Below are 17,316 nucleotides of genomic sequence, written 5' to 3' on the forward strand. Positions count from 1 at the left end.
TTCATACATGATTGTCATTGTGATATTCAATCAAAAAAATACGGAATCGAAATCCTTTAATAGCAAAGTTGAAAGTGAGTCTTTGAGAAATACTCAATATTAAGAAAAAATATGTTTACGAAGAAGAAAGGAAAGACAATCTACCTCCCTGCACGATTATTAATTATTTTGAAACAATGTAAGTGGCAGATGGAAACATTTGTTTAGCATTTAATTGTTTCCAACATGGCCAAGAGTAGGTGCCCTCAAATTCACTTAAAATGTTTGGAATAGTCCAAGTTACATAAACTTAGCTGTGTTTTAAATATAAAATGAGATAAAATATCAAGTTTGGTAATGGCTCCTAAACCGGTTTTCTCAATCTTGTTTCAGTCAACTCCTGTCACCAACCTCTTGCCAAAGTAATAAGTCTTTTATAGTATGTAGGCTGCAACTTGCAAAAAAGCTTGAAAACCTTATCTGACAAAAAAGTGTAAATTACACGAAAGCGCATTGACACACCTCATGTGAAACTTACTTTTGGCCTAAATTGGATGTCGTTTTTTTTAATCGATTTGATAGTTGCTTAGAAATGATACCAATTCCTATTTATAAAAATCCCGTTACATTTTTCTTTCAGTTTCCAGCGAAGAACTATTAGCACTCTACTCATACTTCGGCGAGCCACTAAATGAAGCTACGGAAATTTTGGAAAAATGTAAAATCACACAGTATTCCACTGGGGACTTCTGTCGTCAAATATTTGATATATCCATTTCCGAGGAACAGTATGCAATTTTCGAAAATATCAACTTTTGCCACTGCAAGTTTTTTGAAGATAAAGTGTTAGGTGAGAAAACTTGCATCACCTGTAAACATGTCTTAGCAGTGTACTTAGCGAAAGCCACTGGCGAATTAAAAAAGGAAACCCTTGATCATGATGTTTTTCAACAGTACTTGAACGCTCAGTTGGGTGCGTATTCAAATATAAATATGTAAATTTTTTCCTACTGCAGTAAAACGGAATTTTTGCAATCGTCATTCCATTCCATGCTGTTTTTTTAATTATTTTTTAGTTTAATGAAGACAATGTATACACCAAAGTGCTGATATCTTTCAGTAAAAACTAAGCAAGTTATAAGCTAAAATAAAGTATAATTAATGCAAAACAATTGAACCAAACAATATTACAAGAAACAGTACAGTTTTCACAATTATTTTATTCACAATTAATTATAGTAAAGATTCGAAAGTATATAAAAGTGAAATACTAATTGATTTAAAATATAATTGATTTTACTTCGCAAATAATTATTTCAACAGTAAATTAATAATTAAGTACATGTAAGTGCCTACTTAATTTCAATAAAACCACTTGAACAACGTCTGAGCGTTTTAAAAGTTAGAAGTAAATCACTGTTTTCACTTTATTATTTAAAATGACTGATGAATTAAGAAAAATATAGCTATCTAAGATGGTGACATGGAGAACTTCCCATTGTCATTTGATATAATTATATCATGGGAATATAATATAATACTGATATAATAGTCGACTCACAAAGTAAAGCCAGTTCGTTAATTAGCTCCCAAATGTGCAATGGACTTAAAAGGAATATTTAAAAATAACCATTAAGAATGTTAAACGAAACTGTATTGGTTCTCAACTGCTCGATTCGTCGCTTCCACTTGCTCGATTGCAATATCGGAGTTTCTTATACTGCCACCGTACGACACCACCTATAAAGAAATCCGTAAATAGACGCTTTATGCAAGTTTTTTTAGCTTAAATAGCACTGAAAATATGTATATTTAAAAGTGTTGCTTAATTATTTAAAAGATGTTAAAGTTCAAACAATTATTTTCATACATAATGACTGCATGGAATACAGTGAAACTCTTCAGAAGTTGGTAATGAGTACCGTTATAGTTTCCCATGTAAACTAGAGGATGAATGTACAAATTGAAAACGATTACAGGAAATCAATTAAGCTACATAATCACTGCAAAACGCTCACCAACTAAATAAAACAATAAATTAACTATTAAGCAAAAACATACAATAGCGCCATTACTTAAAATACTCAATTGGAAAGATTTAATGTGTGATTGTTACCGCAAAATTTATTTCAGGAGCAAAAGGAGCAACTAAAGAAATAAAACAAACTTTAAAATTAGAAAAATCTATATATACACGATGATGTACTTAAAAAATAAACCTAGTATCTTCACAAAACAATAAACAATGTATTCCTAAGCAGTGAAAAACAAACTCAAAAGTATATGAATTAATGTGATAACTGTAGATAGATCTGTATGTAGAATTAATCAAAAGTAAACTATTGCACTATTAGAATACGAAAGTCCGCACTATTAGAATACGAAAGTCCGCACTATTAGAATGCGAAATAGCGGTCTCCATATAACGAGGATGTTATATAAAAAAAAGTGTTTTATATTGGAATTAGAAGTATTTCCTCTGTTGAATATTTATCGAAATAAAATAATAAAATAAAAATAAAAGAGTGTATTTCAGGAGGTAACATAATCATAACTCCCTTCATCATTATGGGTTTTCCACGTCGTTTTTTTAATTGAATTTCAACAAGGCCTCCGAAATGTTGATTTATTTTACCAAACGGGAAATTAAATGATAGAGCAATCTACAAACATTGGCAAACTTAAATGTGTTCTATTATCCGTATTATCTGTATACCTTCAACTATACTCTCAAGTTTGCTAACCTTAATACACTTATCCAGCCTCTTGGTATTTAAAAATCGACAAAAGCCCCAAGAAAGGGCCGTCCGATAAGTACTTAGCCTCACCGCCCCACGGCGCCACTATCGGAAAAGAAATTTACTATCGTGTAGTGCATTATTGTAGTCGGCCACTGAATTGCAGCCGAATCGGAATCGCAGTCTTGTTTTGAGCAATGACATACTATAACTACTATACATACTATATATAGTATAGTATGTCAATGATTTTGACCACGTTGGGCGTCTCTGTGATTTCAGAAAATGGAAAAAGAGCAACATCGGTCGGTGATTCGATTCTTGTTTCTGGAAGGAAAATCACGAAGCGAAATGAAAGAGCGTTTGGATGCAACAAGCGGTTAGTGCCAGCACACGCAAACAAGATTGAGAAAAAAATCCGGTTCCTCATAATAAAAAAATATTCCCACAAAGGCTATTTTCTACAAAAAAAAATTTTTCAGTAAAGTAAAAGGTAGTTTATCTATTCCAGACCAAAAATTGCTCTCTATTTAATTCCTACTTAAGTATTAATTGTTATGTTAAATACAGGGTGTTTCAGAAATAAATATTCTAAATCTGAGATTCGATAGATCATGATGAATAAATAATCAGATGCATCATTTTAATTTTAACCACAGCATGTGCACATAAAAGTACTCAATATTATACCTAATTTCAATTATTTTTTTGTTATTCATTGAATTTGCTATTATGCTTTCTTTTAAATTTTCCATAGGAATATCCTACATGTTGTAATGGAATACTTAAGGACACTCACGAAGAAGTACGGCGGATCCTTGTTAACTGTATATTAAGAAAACTTGATTATAACAGAACGTTACTTGTTGGTTTGCTGACATTGCTGAATTACGAGTGTAATATCAAATTTAGGTACTCATTTCTGAAACACTCCACCAAAAAACGGCCCCATTTGGAGAAGTGTTTTTCCACCATGACAACGTACCGGTTCACACTCCGTGGTCGCAAGGGCCAAATTGCTCGAATTGGGCTACGAAATGATGCCTCATCCACCGTATTCTCCAGATTTGAGCCGTGCGACTTATTTTTGCTTCCCAACTTGAAAAAGTCACTCGCCGACCAGAAATTTCAGTCGAATGAGGAGGTCATCATCACCACGGAGGCCTACTTTGCAGACCTCGAGAAAACGTATTTTTCAGACGGGTTAAAAACGTTGGAGCCTCGCTGGGTCAAGAGTATCGAATTAAAGACTATCTGGAGAAATAATTTTCGTTTTTTTTCTACTAAGGCCAAGTACTTGTCGGACTTGTTGATTTATTAGACGTGGTGTGGGAAAATCAATGTTTAATACAATATATAAGCAGGTGGCTGCAAAAGTTTTGATGTACTTGAGAAACTATTAAACTATAAGTTGTTTAAAGCTAAATTAAATAGCCTTGCAGTAATACTAGTTGCATATTCTTTATATTCAATTGCATTCTATGGGCTTTCTTAAATTAAACGGTAAGAAATATAATCAGTGTATTGTATGGTATATTTAATTATCAAATGATTCTTGCAATAATCATTTGTTATACTGCAATGAAAAAGTTATACTTCACACAGGGTTCTTCAAAATTATTAAGCGAAAATCACCAAGCTTAAAATATGCCTTTAAATAAAAATTGCACTTCAATATTATTTTTTGTACAATCACTATGATAAACAATTTCGATAAAGGTCCTATAGAGTATTTTTACATAAACAATGAAACAGCTTAGCTTCAATCTACGAAAAACCCTTGAATGGCATAATAGTATACTTCTTTTGTGCAACTTCAGATATCAGTCTACAATCAGAAATCGAAGCGAAGTTCTTTCAAAAGTTTGATATACTGTAAAATGCGACAAGTAACGAAAACAATTGCTCTATTGAAATAATGAATTATCTTTAAATATTTTGTTACTTTGGCAAAGCTATACATTCACTGACGAAGACGATTAACTAAAATAAAAGAAACGTGATAGACACAAATAATGACGTTTTATTGGTTTTCGGAAATTGAATATTTTCTGGATTCAACGGAATTTAAAAAGATAGTATTTTCTTAAATACCATGCAAAAAGCGATGTTTTGTTTGGAATTATATGAAATGAAAACAATATTATACAAATTTGACTGTTAGTAAATCGAGCAAAAATGAATTAATTTCGTCATTTGTTATTGACTGTTTGTTTCATCTAAAATAATAAACATCATTATTTGTAAAACAAAACAGTTATTACAACAAAATTGTTTGAGGAATAAAATAATTTCATTCACCCATTTGTTCCCAATCGCTTCAGACGCAAAAACAAGACACAAAAATGACTACGAAAGATGAGGTAACAGTTAGAGCAGAGTAACAGATAAATTAATGTGACGACATTGCGTATGCGCAAACGTTACGCAGTGTTTATTTAATAAGTCTTAATCAAATTAATAATTTAATATATAAAATATTTTAGAATTAAAATAAATAAATATAAACCTGAGCCGTTCCTTAGAACACTTAGAAATTATAGCTTATAAAGAAACAAACACACGGTTCAAGCTCCAAAAAAATACAGACCAACCGCTAAACTTAATTAGCTCGATTAAATCGAATAACGTTAAAGAAGATTTATTTGTTGATATACTAATTTACTTCTCACACAGTTACAAAGCCACTATATGATTCATTTGGAACGTTCTTTGTATTTTGCACGTACTAGATATTGTTAGCTCTCTTATAGGCTCAAAAGGTACAAGAAATCGGCATTCTCATTCTAGTTTTCTACAACTTTCTCATTCACGTTCGTTCACACTTTCATTCACTCGTGTGATGTTCAACATCTACAACACCTATTTCGTTTAACATCTATCTCACTTGTCTGACTTCAGGAACAGGCATAGGAGCCCGCCGAGTGACTCCAGTTGATTCTCCATTGTTCGTCGCACCTGTTTGTCCAGAAGCATTCAAAGTATTATTCGGTGAGGACACATTACTCAGTGTGCCAGAATTTTGTAGCTGTAACAACCGTCCACATTGTAAAAATGATTATGGAATTGAACAGATGCAAATAAACTAATCAAGTGACATACCTGCTGTCGCGCAGTAGGATTTAAAATGTAATCAGTCAAAGTAACATCAGAATTTCCACCACTCTCTAAGGGTATCGGATGTGACCGGAAATTTTCTAACATATCATATATTGAAGAAAACCAATAGTGCTGTAATCGACATTGACCATTTTCATTTATTGTCATCCTCAGATGCTTTGCTCTACCCTAAAAAAACAACAAACACTGTTTACCTACTTTATCCTGATTAACATTCCAATGTTATTCACTACGAAAGGATCGAATTTATCTTAAATTTAAGGGACAATTTTTAGAGAAATCGCGGAAATACACGCCAAGTTAATTTTCTTGATACTTCTCGTCTCATGAATAATTTTAAATAGAATGAAATAGGCGAGTGCAGATTTCGAAATGTGCCAACCTCAGACACCCCCAGGACCGGGGGTTCAATCCTACAGCCTGAAATTAGCGATTCCAACTAGAAGATAGAAGAAGTCAGGGCAGACCACCCACGCGAGGGGCAGATATACGGAGAATAGAACACAACTGGATGCAACTTGCGCAACGTAGAAATTCTTGGCGGCGTATGGAGGAGACTTATGTCCAGCAGTGGACACGAGAAGAAGCTGATTATTTTATTAGTTAATACATCTTCAGAATTAGACAATTGTTTGTTGATGTTTCTAATTTTATTGGTATGATAAAATAATCTAGTTTTTGTGCTTTTTATCAATTTGAACTGTATTTATGCTATTGAACTATTTAGTGCTAGTTGTTGCCAGTTTTTACTTTTAATTGCATTGGCTTTTTATGTCATTGTATCACACCAAGGTCTAAAATGACCTTCCAGAGCCCTGTCTATGGTTACACTTAGATCACACACATACTTATAACATTTTAAACATTTTCTTAAAACGCTTTCCTGCCACTAACCTGGAAATTAAACGTTAATACGAATTCTCCAGTTCTGGTCTCACTCTGCCTCACTAAGAAATTGCCATGTCCTCCGACACCTTCATGCAAAACCTGTTGCGTAGCTTCAGATCTTGGTAACATGCCATGGAACCAAAACTCCTTTCTAAGCGTCTGTCCTATATCGGACTCTGTAGCTTCAAGTTAAAATATGAAATTTGTATTTAGTAGATACTTCTTTAAAATTAAGCAGAAATTACTTAACAGGAAACAATGTTACATCGATCACACTGTGATAACTGCAGGTTTAAACATCATGTTTCTGAATATTAACGTTTCAACGCAATATGAAAAGTAAATAAACTCACGATGAGCATCTCCACTAGGGCATATATCAAAATTGGAGCTAGACGATAACCTGTCAGCACCCCTGGCTCCAGGAGCATGTCTTGGAGGTAAATCAGGAACATTTCCTTGATCATCTGTACCTCGTGCCTCAGTTGTCGATGGTCCCAATCTCATGCAATATCTGCAAGTTGCATATAGTAATAACCATATTCAATAGGATTAATAAGAGCAAATTCTTCTCTGAGTAAGAGCACGTAGCTAGATAAAATATGCTTCATATTTTCTTGTGTATAACAAGGTTTCCTTGTGTATAATAGGTATCTCAAATATTTTTATTGAAAACTGCAATGTAGAAAAGTTTAGTAAATCGTTGAATTTCTAAGGAAGAGTACCTTTAAATACATAAATAAAACAATTATAAGCGTATATCAAACCTAAAAGACACATTGAGTTATTTCCAACGAGCGTTCCAGGACCGGCTTAATAATCGACTTCCGTATTTAACGAACTGCACGAAATCTAGAATCCAACATTTCGGTTATGAAGCAACATTATCGACGTCCCCTTGATTATAACATCAACATCAACGATTGCACTTTTATGATTCCTTTTTACGCTCTTACCTGAGACTATTAAAGACAAGCGGAACCGGAACACTCTCATACCAAGATAAATTAAGGAGTAGGAGCTAAAAGGGTAGCATTTTTAAATATTTGGGATTTTGTGTGTAGGTAAGATAAAACTTAGATGTGCTTTATTTAACTACTTCACCAAGAAATTTTTATGATGGATTTGTTACGGATAAAGTTCGAAATTATGTTAATCTCAATCATCCATCGTCGATATCAAAGAAAAGTATTGTTAAAGTTCACACATTTTTGTCACTTAGTCAAGTGGTATTCACGTAAGAAGTATAGCTGTTGGATGGCGATAGTTGATTCGAAATGTATAACATTAATACTACATTTCTGTTAAACTCGATTTTATCCGGTTAATCACATTAGTCAAGTTTAAAGTTTAATCGTAACAGATTCATTATATTCCAATTTTCTTTTATTCGGATTGCTTGATTGCATTTATACACCTTTTGCTTTAACTCTCGACAATTTAATTCAGTAGTAGATCGGTAGTAACGCAATAACAAATCGAAAAAATATAATTATATAACAACATACTTGATCGTTGCCAGCCAGGATCTCATATCATCTGTATCGTGAGCTTCTATAACAAATTCCATATTGTTGCTGGCTTTTAGAACAAACGTGTTTTCATGATCAGGCATTTCCAAAGCTGTAGTTTCCCTGGCTTCAGTGATCAGAGCACAAAATACTCCACTACGAGGCTGTAAAGATTAGAAGAATGTGTCTATCTGGTTTACTATTAGACAATGAATGGCTCGCAAGGTTGGTCAAGATTTTTAATAAAAACTTTTTTAAATGTAATTCGCTTTTCGGTTAATAAGTGAACGTGAAATAATATATAGGCTGCAAGACAAAATATGGGGTTTTCATATTAAACACATCCAAATCCAACCAAGCTTTCATAATCAAGCTTTTGAAACAATTAATGATTTACATGAAAACTCTGGACTCTTAGTATTAGTAATAAAATTTGCAGTGAGCATTTAAACAAGTTAACAACAAATAAAATACAGTAGTGTTGTTGAACATAGAGTTCAGCTCTTTTGGCTCTGTACACTAGAATATTAATTAATAACTGGTTGGATATAGACAAAATGGAGGGAAGCTAGTATTTCGGTTCAACTATACATATAACGAAAACAAACACGAATCAAGTGTTAAAAGATAGAGATAAAGTTTGTATAATTAAGTAAATACTCAGGTTTTTACATCTCAGGTCCTTTCTTTTGTAACACTGAAATTCTATATTTTGTAAAATGCGTTTGAACGCGCCAACAACTTTCTGAAAATAAGTTTTCTTTTTTTGAATGTACAGATTGATCCAAAAAGTCGGGGTATCAATGAGATGAGTTTTAATGAACTTCCTGGGAATCAGCAAAAAAATATATTTTTTGATGTACTATGGATTAATGGAAACTAACAAAGCAAATTGGATAATAGTTTAGAAATATTCCAAATGTTCCACTCTGATTTATGAGAATATTTGTATATTATATTGTTGAATTGAATATAAACAATGAAATTAAAAACTAGGAATAATTAAATATTCGTTTTAGTTTAAAAAATCAACAACTTATTTATTTTCTCTCCTGACCAAAAAAAAACCCTGCCCTAATCGATCGTAAAATACATTCTAAATTGTTTCCTTACCTTGGGATTTTTGGGTGGCGAATAAAATTCTAGCATATATCCTCCGGTAGCTTTGACAAGTTGCAATCGGCACCGTTCCCACTTTGGAGGGCCAGAAGGTTGATCTAAACACTCAGGTGTTGAATAATTGACAATCCCTTCCTTTCGACACTCAACCACTATTTTCGCCAGCTTTGTTTTATTATTTGACACAGAATCTTCATCAGAATGCTTGTGGAACAGATCTTTACTTTTCCTCAGCATTTTAAAACTTAGCCTATAAGAAAGAAATATTGGTGCAATCATCGAGGGGACATTGCCATGGTTTAATAATTTTGCTTATTGTTTAATTTTTAATTTATTGCATGTCGAAACATTGTATGGGATTAAAGTATAATGTTTTACCCGATACTAGGCTTAAATCTGATATTTTTGATGACCCAGTCAACACGCTTATATTTATTTCGGCTAACATTACATTGATTTACACATCTGAATTGTTTATTTTTATATATGTACATATAAAAATTGTAGCTCTTCAGTCATGTTAACTAAGAAAGATAATAATGCGTGTTTGTTAAAACTTTAAGAACCCGTATAATGAGTTCTAGATGGCAAAACATTGTTAGCACTTTTTACTTAAGATAGTTAGTACTATCTGAAGTTACAGGAAATAATTTAAAACAAATACATACAAATTTTCAAATGTAGGTATATCCAGCCAACTATCAAAAAAATGTAAGAAAATGTTAGTACTCATTAATATATAAATTCAGGGAAGCTTACCGCCTAAAGAATGGTTTATGGCTCATTTTGGGGCTGCCCTCTTCTGCATCAAAACTGTCATCGATGCTAATCCCAGTTAAACCATTGATACACTTGTTGCCTCCCAATCTTTTTCGATTGAAATCTCTATCAAACTCCTCTGAGAAAAGTTCGATAAATTTTTTCATGAGGTCTTTGTGGTTAACTAAATTTCGGGTACTCTCCGGTAAGCACATATTTATATAGTTATGACAACTTTTGGAAAAGTCTTGTGCAGCAGCTACTGCATGTCTTTCACAAAACTCAATCCAAGCTTTTTCCGAACTGATAGGGTCGACAGCCGCTGCCATGGTTTAATATTAGGAAACCGATTTCGAAGTACAATTACATTTTCTATTTAAAAAACTTTAGGAAAACCGATTTATTTTGATTTGACAAGTTCACTGCCAAACCTTGCACGCCATTAAAGTGGGATGTGACAATGACAATTGCGCGGACAGCGTTACCAATGCAAGGTTTCCGTCAGTAAACCTGGGAAACTTTTTAAAAAGGGAAAACTTTTTAAAAACTTTTATACATACACTATATTCTATTAATGGGTTTTTGAACAGGTTCTTGGAAAAATAAAGAGCGATGGGTTAGGAATTATATTTTTACAAACGTTTACTTGTCCTTGTGTTGCACCGCGCAAAACTAGACCTGATTTAGTCATTCATTGAATTTGCTGGGCAACAGTGCCTGTATCTTCATATTCCTTAATTTGCGGCTGAATAGTTGTTGGGGTTATGGTGAGAGTCGCCGTTATTTTATACGATTTGAACTCATTTTCGAAGTTTGTTTTTTGAATTGTTTAACTTTATGTTTAACTAATGAAACTCACAACTTTCTACCTTGTGAACGCCACTAACAACCTGACGAAATTACAAATAATACAACGTGATTCAAAATTGGCGTCATTCCTTTTGAGGAGTAATACAGAGTACGCAAAAAAAAATTTTCCGAAAATTTATAGGGGATATTAATATGTAGTTCGAATCGAACTTCAACTTTGTTATTAAGCATTATTTAGAAATTGTTCCATGTTTAATTGGTATACTTAAGCATTCAAAAAGAAAAATTACGATCTTTGCTTCAAATTATGAAAAATTTTTATATCAAAAAAATTATCTTCTACAATTTTGTGATGTGGTAGTTACGATTGAAAAATTACGAAAATTTTCGATATTAAAAAATTATTCGCCTATATTTTTTTGATAAAAAGTAAAGGCCGCAATGATGTTTTTTGTCATTAACAGATAGTTACAGGTAGGTACATAGCTTTTGTCAAGAATAACAAGCACGTGCCAAATTGTGATTTTCTGTGAAGCTTGTTATTTGCCTGCTAAGCCCAAAATTGATCATCTTGAAGTAATTGCTCTGAGGCAATGACGATTCAACACAACACAGTATTTCCCAGGCCTATGCTCAATATATTTTTCGTCACAAATTGAAAGAGAACTAATGAATTTTAATTTGAAATACCACAGCCCAGATAGTACAAAATATTACGTAAATATTTACTAAATATTTATATGTTTGGTAAATATTTCATAGCAAAAGGAAATATTTTTAAAATATTATAAAAAATATTTCTTTTTAATATTTAATTAGCATGAAACAAATAAAGTAATAATGTTTCTTAGTACTTACTACTTTTTACCTTTACCTTTACTTTACCGGACCTATATATAACAGTATTAACACCCAAAAAGTTACTAATATATTATTTTTAATAAGTGTGAACAAACTTTAGAACACATTATCTCAATTTCCATTAGTCAATTAATGGTAAATATTTCATAGCAAAAATAAATATTATAAAATATATTTGTTTTTAATATTTAATGTATATCCACGGTATAAATCTACATTGGTAGAAAATAAATTTTGCGTGCCCACAGCAGAGAAGTAAGGGTACGTAAAAGTAAATTCTCTTTTACTACTAAAACCTGAGACCCTTATAAAATGCCTAAAATATGGTGTTTATTAAACCAGACAAACAAAATTTGTCGAAAATAAATAAAAATATCGTGTCTATTTCATATAACGGTATTAGACAATATGAACATTTTTATTTCACATTTTGACTGAAACCTAGGATGGAAAATTATAATAATCATTACACACACACAGGAAAATAACTCAAGATTAAGATGATAGGATGGTGGTCGAGGGGTCGGACCTACGGACTACCAACTTGAAGGTCTGAGGTTTGAATCCCCAGCCGTGCACATGCAGATCAAAAAGGATCATCGAGCTGACAAAAATATTGCACTATTTAAAAAATCGACCGGGCTGAATACTGAAAAAAAAATCTAATAAAATTGTTAATTAATATTAATGAAACAAATATCTAATATAAATGTCAAATAAATATTTAAAAAATGTATTTTTTAAATACCTGTTGTAAATGTCAAATAAATATTTACAAGAAATATTTCTTAAACATATAAGAATCTGTCGCGTCAGATCTACATTAAATATTTCAAAAAAAATATTACTGTAATATTTGTGTGCTATCGGGGAGTGGCGTACCATTTTTTCTATAAAAAATTGAAATCATTACCAGTACGCACGCCAATGTGGAACATAAAAATTCTTAATTGCTTAACACCTTCAAATTTAATTTATATCAAACATCTTTTTATTCATTTCTATCTAATAAATACATCGTCAGTTTGTAAGGAAAATTTCTGAACTCCCCGTACGAACCGTATCGATACATCGGAGATACGTATCTATGAAAACCTTTGAAAAAAAACTAAGTTAGTTTTACATTCAAAGATGGAAACGAATCATTTGAGGACATACTTTTAAGCAAACTGTCATGATTTCATGCAGAATCAGCCCCCGCAATTTGTTGCACTTATTTACTAACACCCTGTTGAAAAGTAGTGAACGTCAACGGGGTAAAAAGTGTTGAAAACCGCATTTCCCGAAAAAACACTACTGAGAAAAGTTGTTGGTAGAAGGATTACCTATAAGCAGATAAATATATATTTAACTTCGAACGGGAGGGTCTGATAAACTGGAAATTGACCGCAACAGGATTTACGAAATGTCAATGAGAAACCCATTTATAGGTGCAATCAAATACTTTTTTCATAGCAAAACAAATTTGTCTATATCCCTACATAATTTTGAATCCCCGAACCCCGAAACGAATTTTTTGCAAATCACTATTCGCGAGTTCAACTACCGATGGAGGCGCTGCGAAACGTCAAATTACGCTTTGTCCAGTGACCGTTGGGACATGTCCGACTTGTTCATTTATTAGAGATTATGACATGTATAACATGAAACAATACTTACACTTTATTTCGATGTGGTTCTATTTCTTTAAAAGCTTGCAAAAGTTGATGAGAACAAATCAATCAATCAAATCAAAAAACCAAATCACAATCAGATGTTAACACCAATGTGACACCAGTGTGATAGATGGAGACAAATGTCAACAACAAAACAAGTGTCAAATACTACTTAACTTGTAGTTATATTTCAGCCATCAGCCATCATCTGGACTTTTGAACTCGCGAATAAATAACGGAATTCCGGTTCTGTTGGGAAGTTTGCAGTTTGTGCAACCAAACTGAAATTTTCGAAAAAACATTCGAATTCGAATGATAAACGTCATTATCTAGCAGAAATAAAAGTGAAAATGTTTCCAAACGTACAGAACTGAAGCAATTGAATTAACAGTTAGACTGTTAGACCGACAGTTTCCTTACATTGTTCTGCAAGGAAAAATCTAATTCGATTTGCAATTTTTGTTGGCAATTCGTCGCTGGCAAACGCTCGCCGGTCGCCGGGTGACATTGCGCATCCTGACCGGCGTGTTAAAGTAAACGTCAGTCGATTCCAGTCTTGTTCAAGCTCGAAGGGAGAGTCGACTGAATTTAATAAATTTTCAATCGGCAGGTGTAAAGCAGAGTAGCAAGAGCAAGTCCCTCGCAAAATTCCTTCTCGGATCTACACAAATCTTGTTGCTCCCTAATACTTCACTTAAATGGCTTTTCTTCGTACAGTGAACAGGTGTAGTGTTTCCAAAAAGTACGGTTTACTGATCGATAGTTTAAATAGCGGTTTCGGTGGTAAAATCGATGCCAATCAGTCTGTGCGGAAGTCTACTGCAGCTGCTACCAGCTTACTCCAAGACAAGTCGGTGCAGGCCCCCAAGGATCCTCTAGATTTATCATTTGAAGATGCCAGGGCTGCGTTCAAGAGCAAGACGAATTGGGAGCTCCTTCGAGCTCTCGTCGTCTATCAGATGTGCTCTTATGAAACTATTGTCACGAATAACATGAGGGTAAGTGATTAATCGCATTTTGCGCATTATTTATTCAACACTTACCCTAGGCTCTAGGGTAATATACTCTGTGCCAAAACTCAAATCGATTACACATCTTTCATACCCTAAATAAAAATACAAGTTCCAAATATCAAATTAGCGATTTTTTCAGGATGACCCGAATTTGGGTTTCATAATTTTAACTACCTACCTACACATTCTAAGACCTAAAACCAGGCAAACGCTTCATATAAACATAAGACCTCACACGTTTCGTTTGCACGGAAGCACGGTGGGGTGTCACTGTTCTTTTCTCTTTAGCTCCTATAACTTCAAATTGGGGACTTATTAGGGTCTGCGCCCTCAGTCATACCAAATGCTTGCTATAATCTACAGGGTGATTTTTTTAGATAGGTACATATACAGGGTGGTTTTTTAGTGCGATAGTCCATTATTTCCGATGGTGTTGAACTTTCGCAAAATAGTTTTCTATAAAAGTTGTTGACGCATAAATTGCGCACATTTTAAAAATGTCTTATAGTATACAGAGTGTCTCAGAAAAGCGAGGCAAGATCAAAGTGTATTTTTAAATAGAACTACCCATTTTTCATTAGCCCATGAAATGCAGCTTGAAATGCTGCATATGCATCGTAAATTTGTTTTTTTCTTACTTGCCACGTTGGCAGATTATCGCCACTTTAGTAAAATATTGCTTAAAAGCATGGTATCTAAAAATTGATTGTAGAAGCAAAAAAAGCAGCTAAAGATACAAAAAAATACGTCTTTCTAATCACCACAGGTCCGCTAAGAATTCTATTGAACCAAAATATCAATACATTGTACAGGGTGTTAACAATGTGGACTTCTATCTAAAACTTTTTAACGCAATATAACTTTTATTTTTCAAATGGAAGTAGGTACCTGTATATTAATACGTCGTTAGATAGACAATTTACAAAGTTACAAATTTGCAATTACACTTTAAGCTGTGAAATCAACCGTTTTCAAATTATAAATTATTTTATTTTATTTTATTTTTTTATTTACATTTTGTAAGGTGGCTATGGAATTAATTAAATAAGTGTCAAAATTTTATGATACTTGACATAATCAATGAAGAAAAGTGCAACGCTTTTTAAATGGCATGGAATTTCATAGCAAAAAATGCGATAAAACTGCATACGTCTATAAAAATAAAAGTATAAAATTATACCTATAGTGATATTTTAAAATAAATGTTCAATATGATTTCCGTTAACATTTAATCAACTATTAATATATAGGTTTTTAAAATGAATCGCAGTTCAAAACAATATTATTAATGCTTCGAAAAACAGTTGTGATTCGTTCTTTCATGTCACCTTTTGTAGTTGGTTATTTTATAAATTTCGTTTTGACGTAAGCCTATAAAAAGAAATCCATCTTTGTCAAATCGGGTGAACGAGGTGGCCACCTCTGTCTATCCACATCTCAGGAAATTAATTATTTAGGTACTCATGAATTTGAGCTGTATGGTGAACTGCAGCTCCATCATGTAAATACCACATTCTTTCCTTGATATAATTAGGTAAATGATCAATTAAACGTGGCAATTCAAATTTTGACACTTATTTATTGACTTCCATAGCCACCTTACAAAATGTAGCAACTTTTTGAATTTTTTAAATAAAATAAATTATAATTTGAAAACGGTTGATTTCACAGCTTAAAGTGTAAATGCAAATTTGTAACTTTGCAAATTGTCTATCTAATGACGTATTAATATACAGGTACTTTCATTTGAAAAACAAAAGTTATATTGCGTTCAAAAGTTTTAGATTGAAGTTCACATTGTGAACACCCTGTACAATGTATTGATATTTTGGTTCAATAGAGTTCTTAGCGGATCTGTGGTGATTGGAAAGACGTATTTTTTTCTATCTTTAACTGCTTTTTTTTTGCTTCTACAATGAATTTTTAGATACCATTTTTAAGCAAAATTTTACTAAAATGGTGATAATCTGCCAACGTCGCAAGTAAGAAAAAAATAATTTACGGTGCATATGCAGCGTTCCAAGCTGCATTCGATTCCACATTTTTTTTTGTATCTAACTGTTTTTTTTGCTTCTACAATGGGTAGTTCTATTTAAAAAAATACACTTTGATCTTGCCTCGCTTTTCTGAGACACTGTATCATATAAGATATTTTTAAAATGTGCACACTTTATGCGTCAACAACTTTTATATGAAACTATTTTTCGAAAGTTCAACACCATCGGAAATAATGGACTCTATCCCACTAAAAAAACACCCTGTATGCTGACTTAATCTCTCTGACTCTTGTGGGTTGTGTGCCGTCACTGGTTTTTTATACCAAATATTTTCATTCTTTATTCGATTTGGAAACTTTACCTTTTGTCTGGTTTATAATAATATGTTATATCATTTTAAACAAAATTAGTATGTACATGGTGTTTCCTCATAACTTGTTGGAACAGGGTGTTTCCACTGCCCTGCATCATTTATTTAAACAAGTTGTGAAAAGTGGTACCTACCTAAATACGAAAGGTGCTCATTATTACTCAGATTTTTATAATCTGAAGTAAAAATAGAAACTTGAAAGACGTAAATGTCAAAATGACAAAATATTTTTTTATTTGGAACACCCTAAGTATACAGGGTGAGTTTTTTTCCATGACTTGGTAACTGCAGCAGATACGAAGAAGAGGCATATAATTACAGTTTTGAACGCTCTACTCAAAAGAAATTTTGTTTTCTCAAAATTTTATAGCTGTCAAGAGATACATACTTATTAAAAAAACTGATTTATTGCAGATCGTTTAAACACTCCTAGTTCCGTTAATATGAATCTGACAGGAAAACAATTGGAATTTTCAACAACTTTTCTAGTTAGGTA

General features: G+C 32.7%; 3 protein-coding genes across 5 annotated transcripts in view; 2 read left to right on the forward strand and 1 right to left on the reverse strand.

Moving 5' to 3' along the window:
- Nucleotides 1-4,319, forward strand: part of LOC109533650 (zinc finger SWIM domain-containing protein 7) — a 7,546-nt gene extending 3,227 nt beyond the window's left edge. The window contains exon 2 of the mRNA XM_019899029.2: nt 620-4,319. Coding sequence (XP_019754588.2) covers nt 620-978 — 359 coding nt within the window. The 3' untranslated portion in view covers nt 979-4,319. The remainder of the gene's footprint in view (nt 1-619) is intronic.
- LOC109546510 (SH2B adapter protein 1) lies at nt 1,167-10,601 on the reverse strand. Of its 2 annotated transcripts, none has more exons than XM_019917488.2 (8): nt 10,115-10,601; nt 9,350-9,605; nt 8,234-8,400; nt 7,079-7,239; nt 6,732-6,901; nt 5,820-6,005; nt 5,605-5,745; nt 1,167-1,719 (listed from the first exon to the last, which is right to left on the reverse strand). In XM_019917488.2, exons 1-8 carry the CDS (start codon nt 10,441-10,443, stop codon nt 1,621-1,623), a joined length of 1,509 nt encoding a protein of 502 aa, XP_019773047.1. In that variant the 5' UTR covers nt 10,444-10,601; the 3' UTR covers nt 1,167-1,620. The 2 variants fall into 2 exon arrangements, with proteins under 2 accessions (XP_019773047.1, XP_019773046.1); XM_019917487.2 differs by having other exon boundaries at nt 6,732-6,907; nt 10,115-10,597.
- Nucleotides 10,602-13,973: 3,372 nt separating this feature from the next.
- Nucleotides 13,974-17,316, forward strand: part of LOC109546508 (proline dehydrogenase 1, mitochondrial) — a 45,050-nt gene continuing 41,707 nt past the window's right edge. For both annotated transcript variants that reach the window (XM_019917485.2, XM_019917486.2), the window contains exon 1: nt 13,974-14,438. In XM_019917485.2, the coding sequence (XP_019773044.1) occupies nt 14,139-14,438 (300 nt within the window). In that variant the 5' untranslated portion in view covers nt 13,974-14,138. The remainder of the gene's footprint in view (nt 14,439-17,316) is intronic.

This window comes from Dendroctonus ponderosae, unplaced genomic scaffold (genome assembly GCF_020466585.1).
Source record: "Dendroctonus ponderosae isolate FM_Combo_2020 unplaced genomic scaffold, Dpon_F_20191213v2 Dpon_F_20191213_4, whole genome shotgun sequence".
Classification (NCBI taxonomy): Eukaryota; Metazoa; Arthropoda; class Insecta; order Coleoptera; family Curculionidae; genus Dendroctonus; species Dendroctonus ponderosae.

What these genes read in the sequence shown, in the direction of transcription:
- LOC109546510 (XM_019917487.2), bottom strand. Translation starts at nt 10,443, where the DNA reads ATGGCAGCGGCTGTCGACCCTATCAGTTCGGAAAAAGCTTGGATTGAG. An exon ending in TCCTGGCTGGCAACGATCAA is followed by an intron (nt 7,240 to 8,233) that starts GTATGTTGTTAT and finishes TGCAACTTGCAG; the next exon opens with ATATTGCATGAGATTGGGAC. An exon ending in CCCTAGTGGAGATGCTCATC is followed by an intron (nt 6,908 to 7,078) that starts GTGAGTTTATTT and finishes TTTAACTTGAAG; the next exon opens with CTACAGAGTCCGATATAGGA.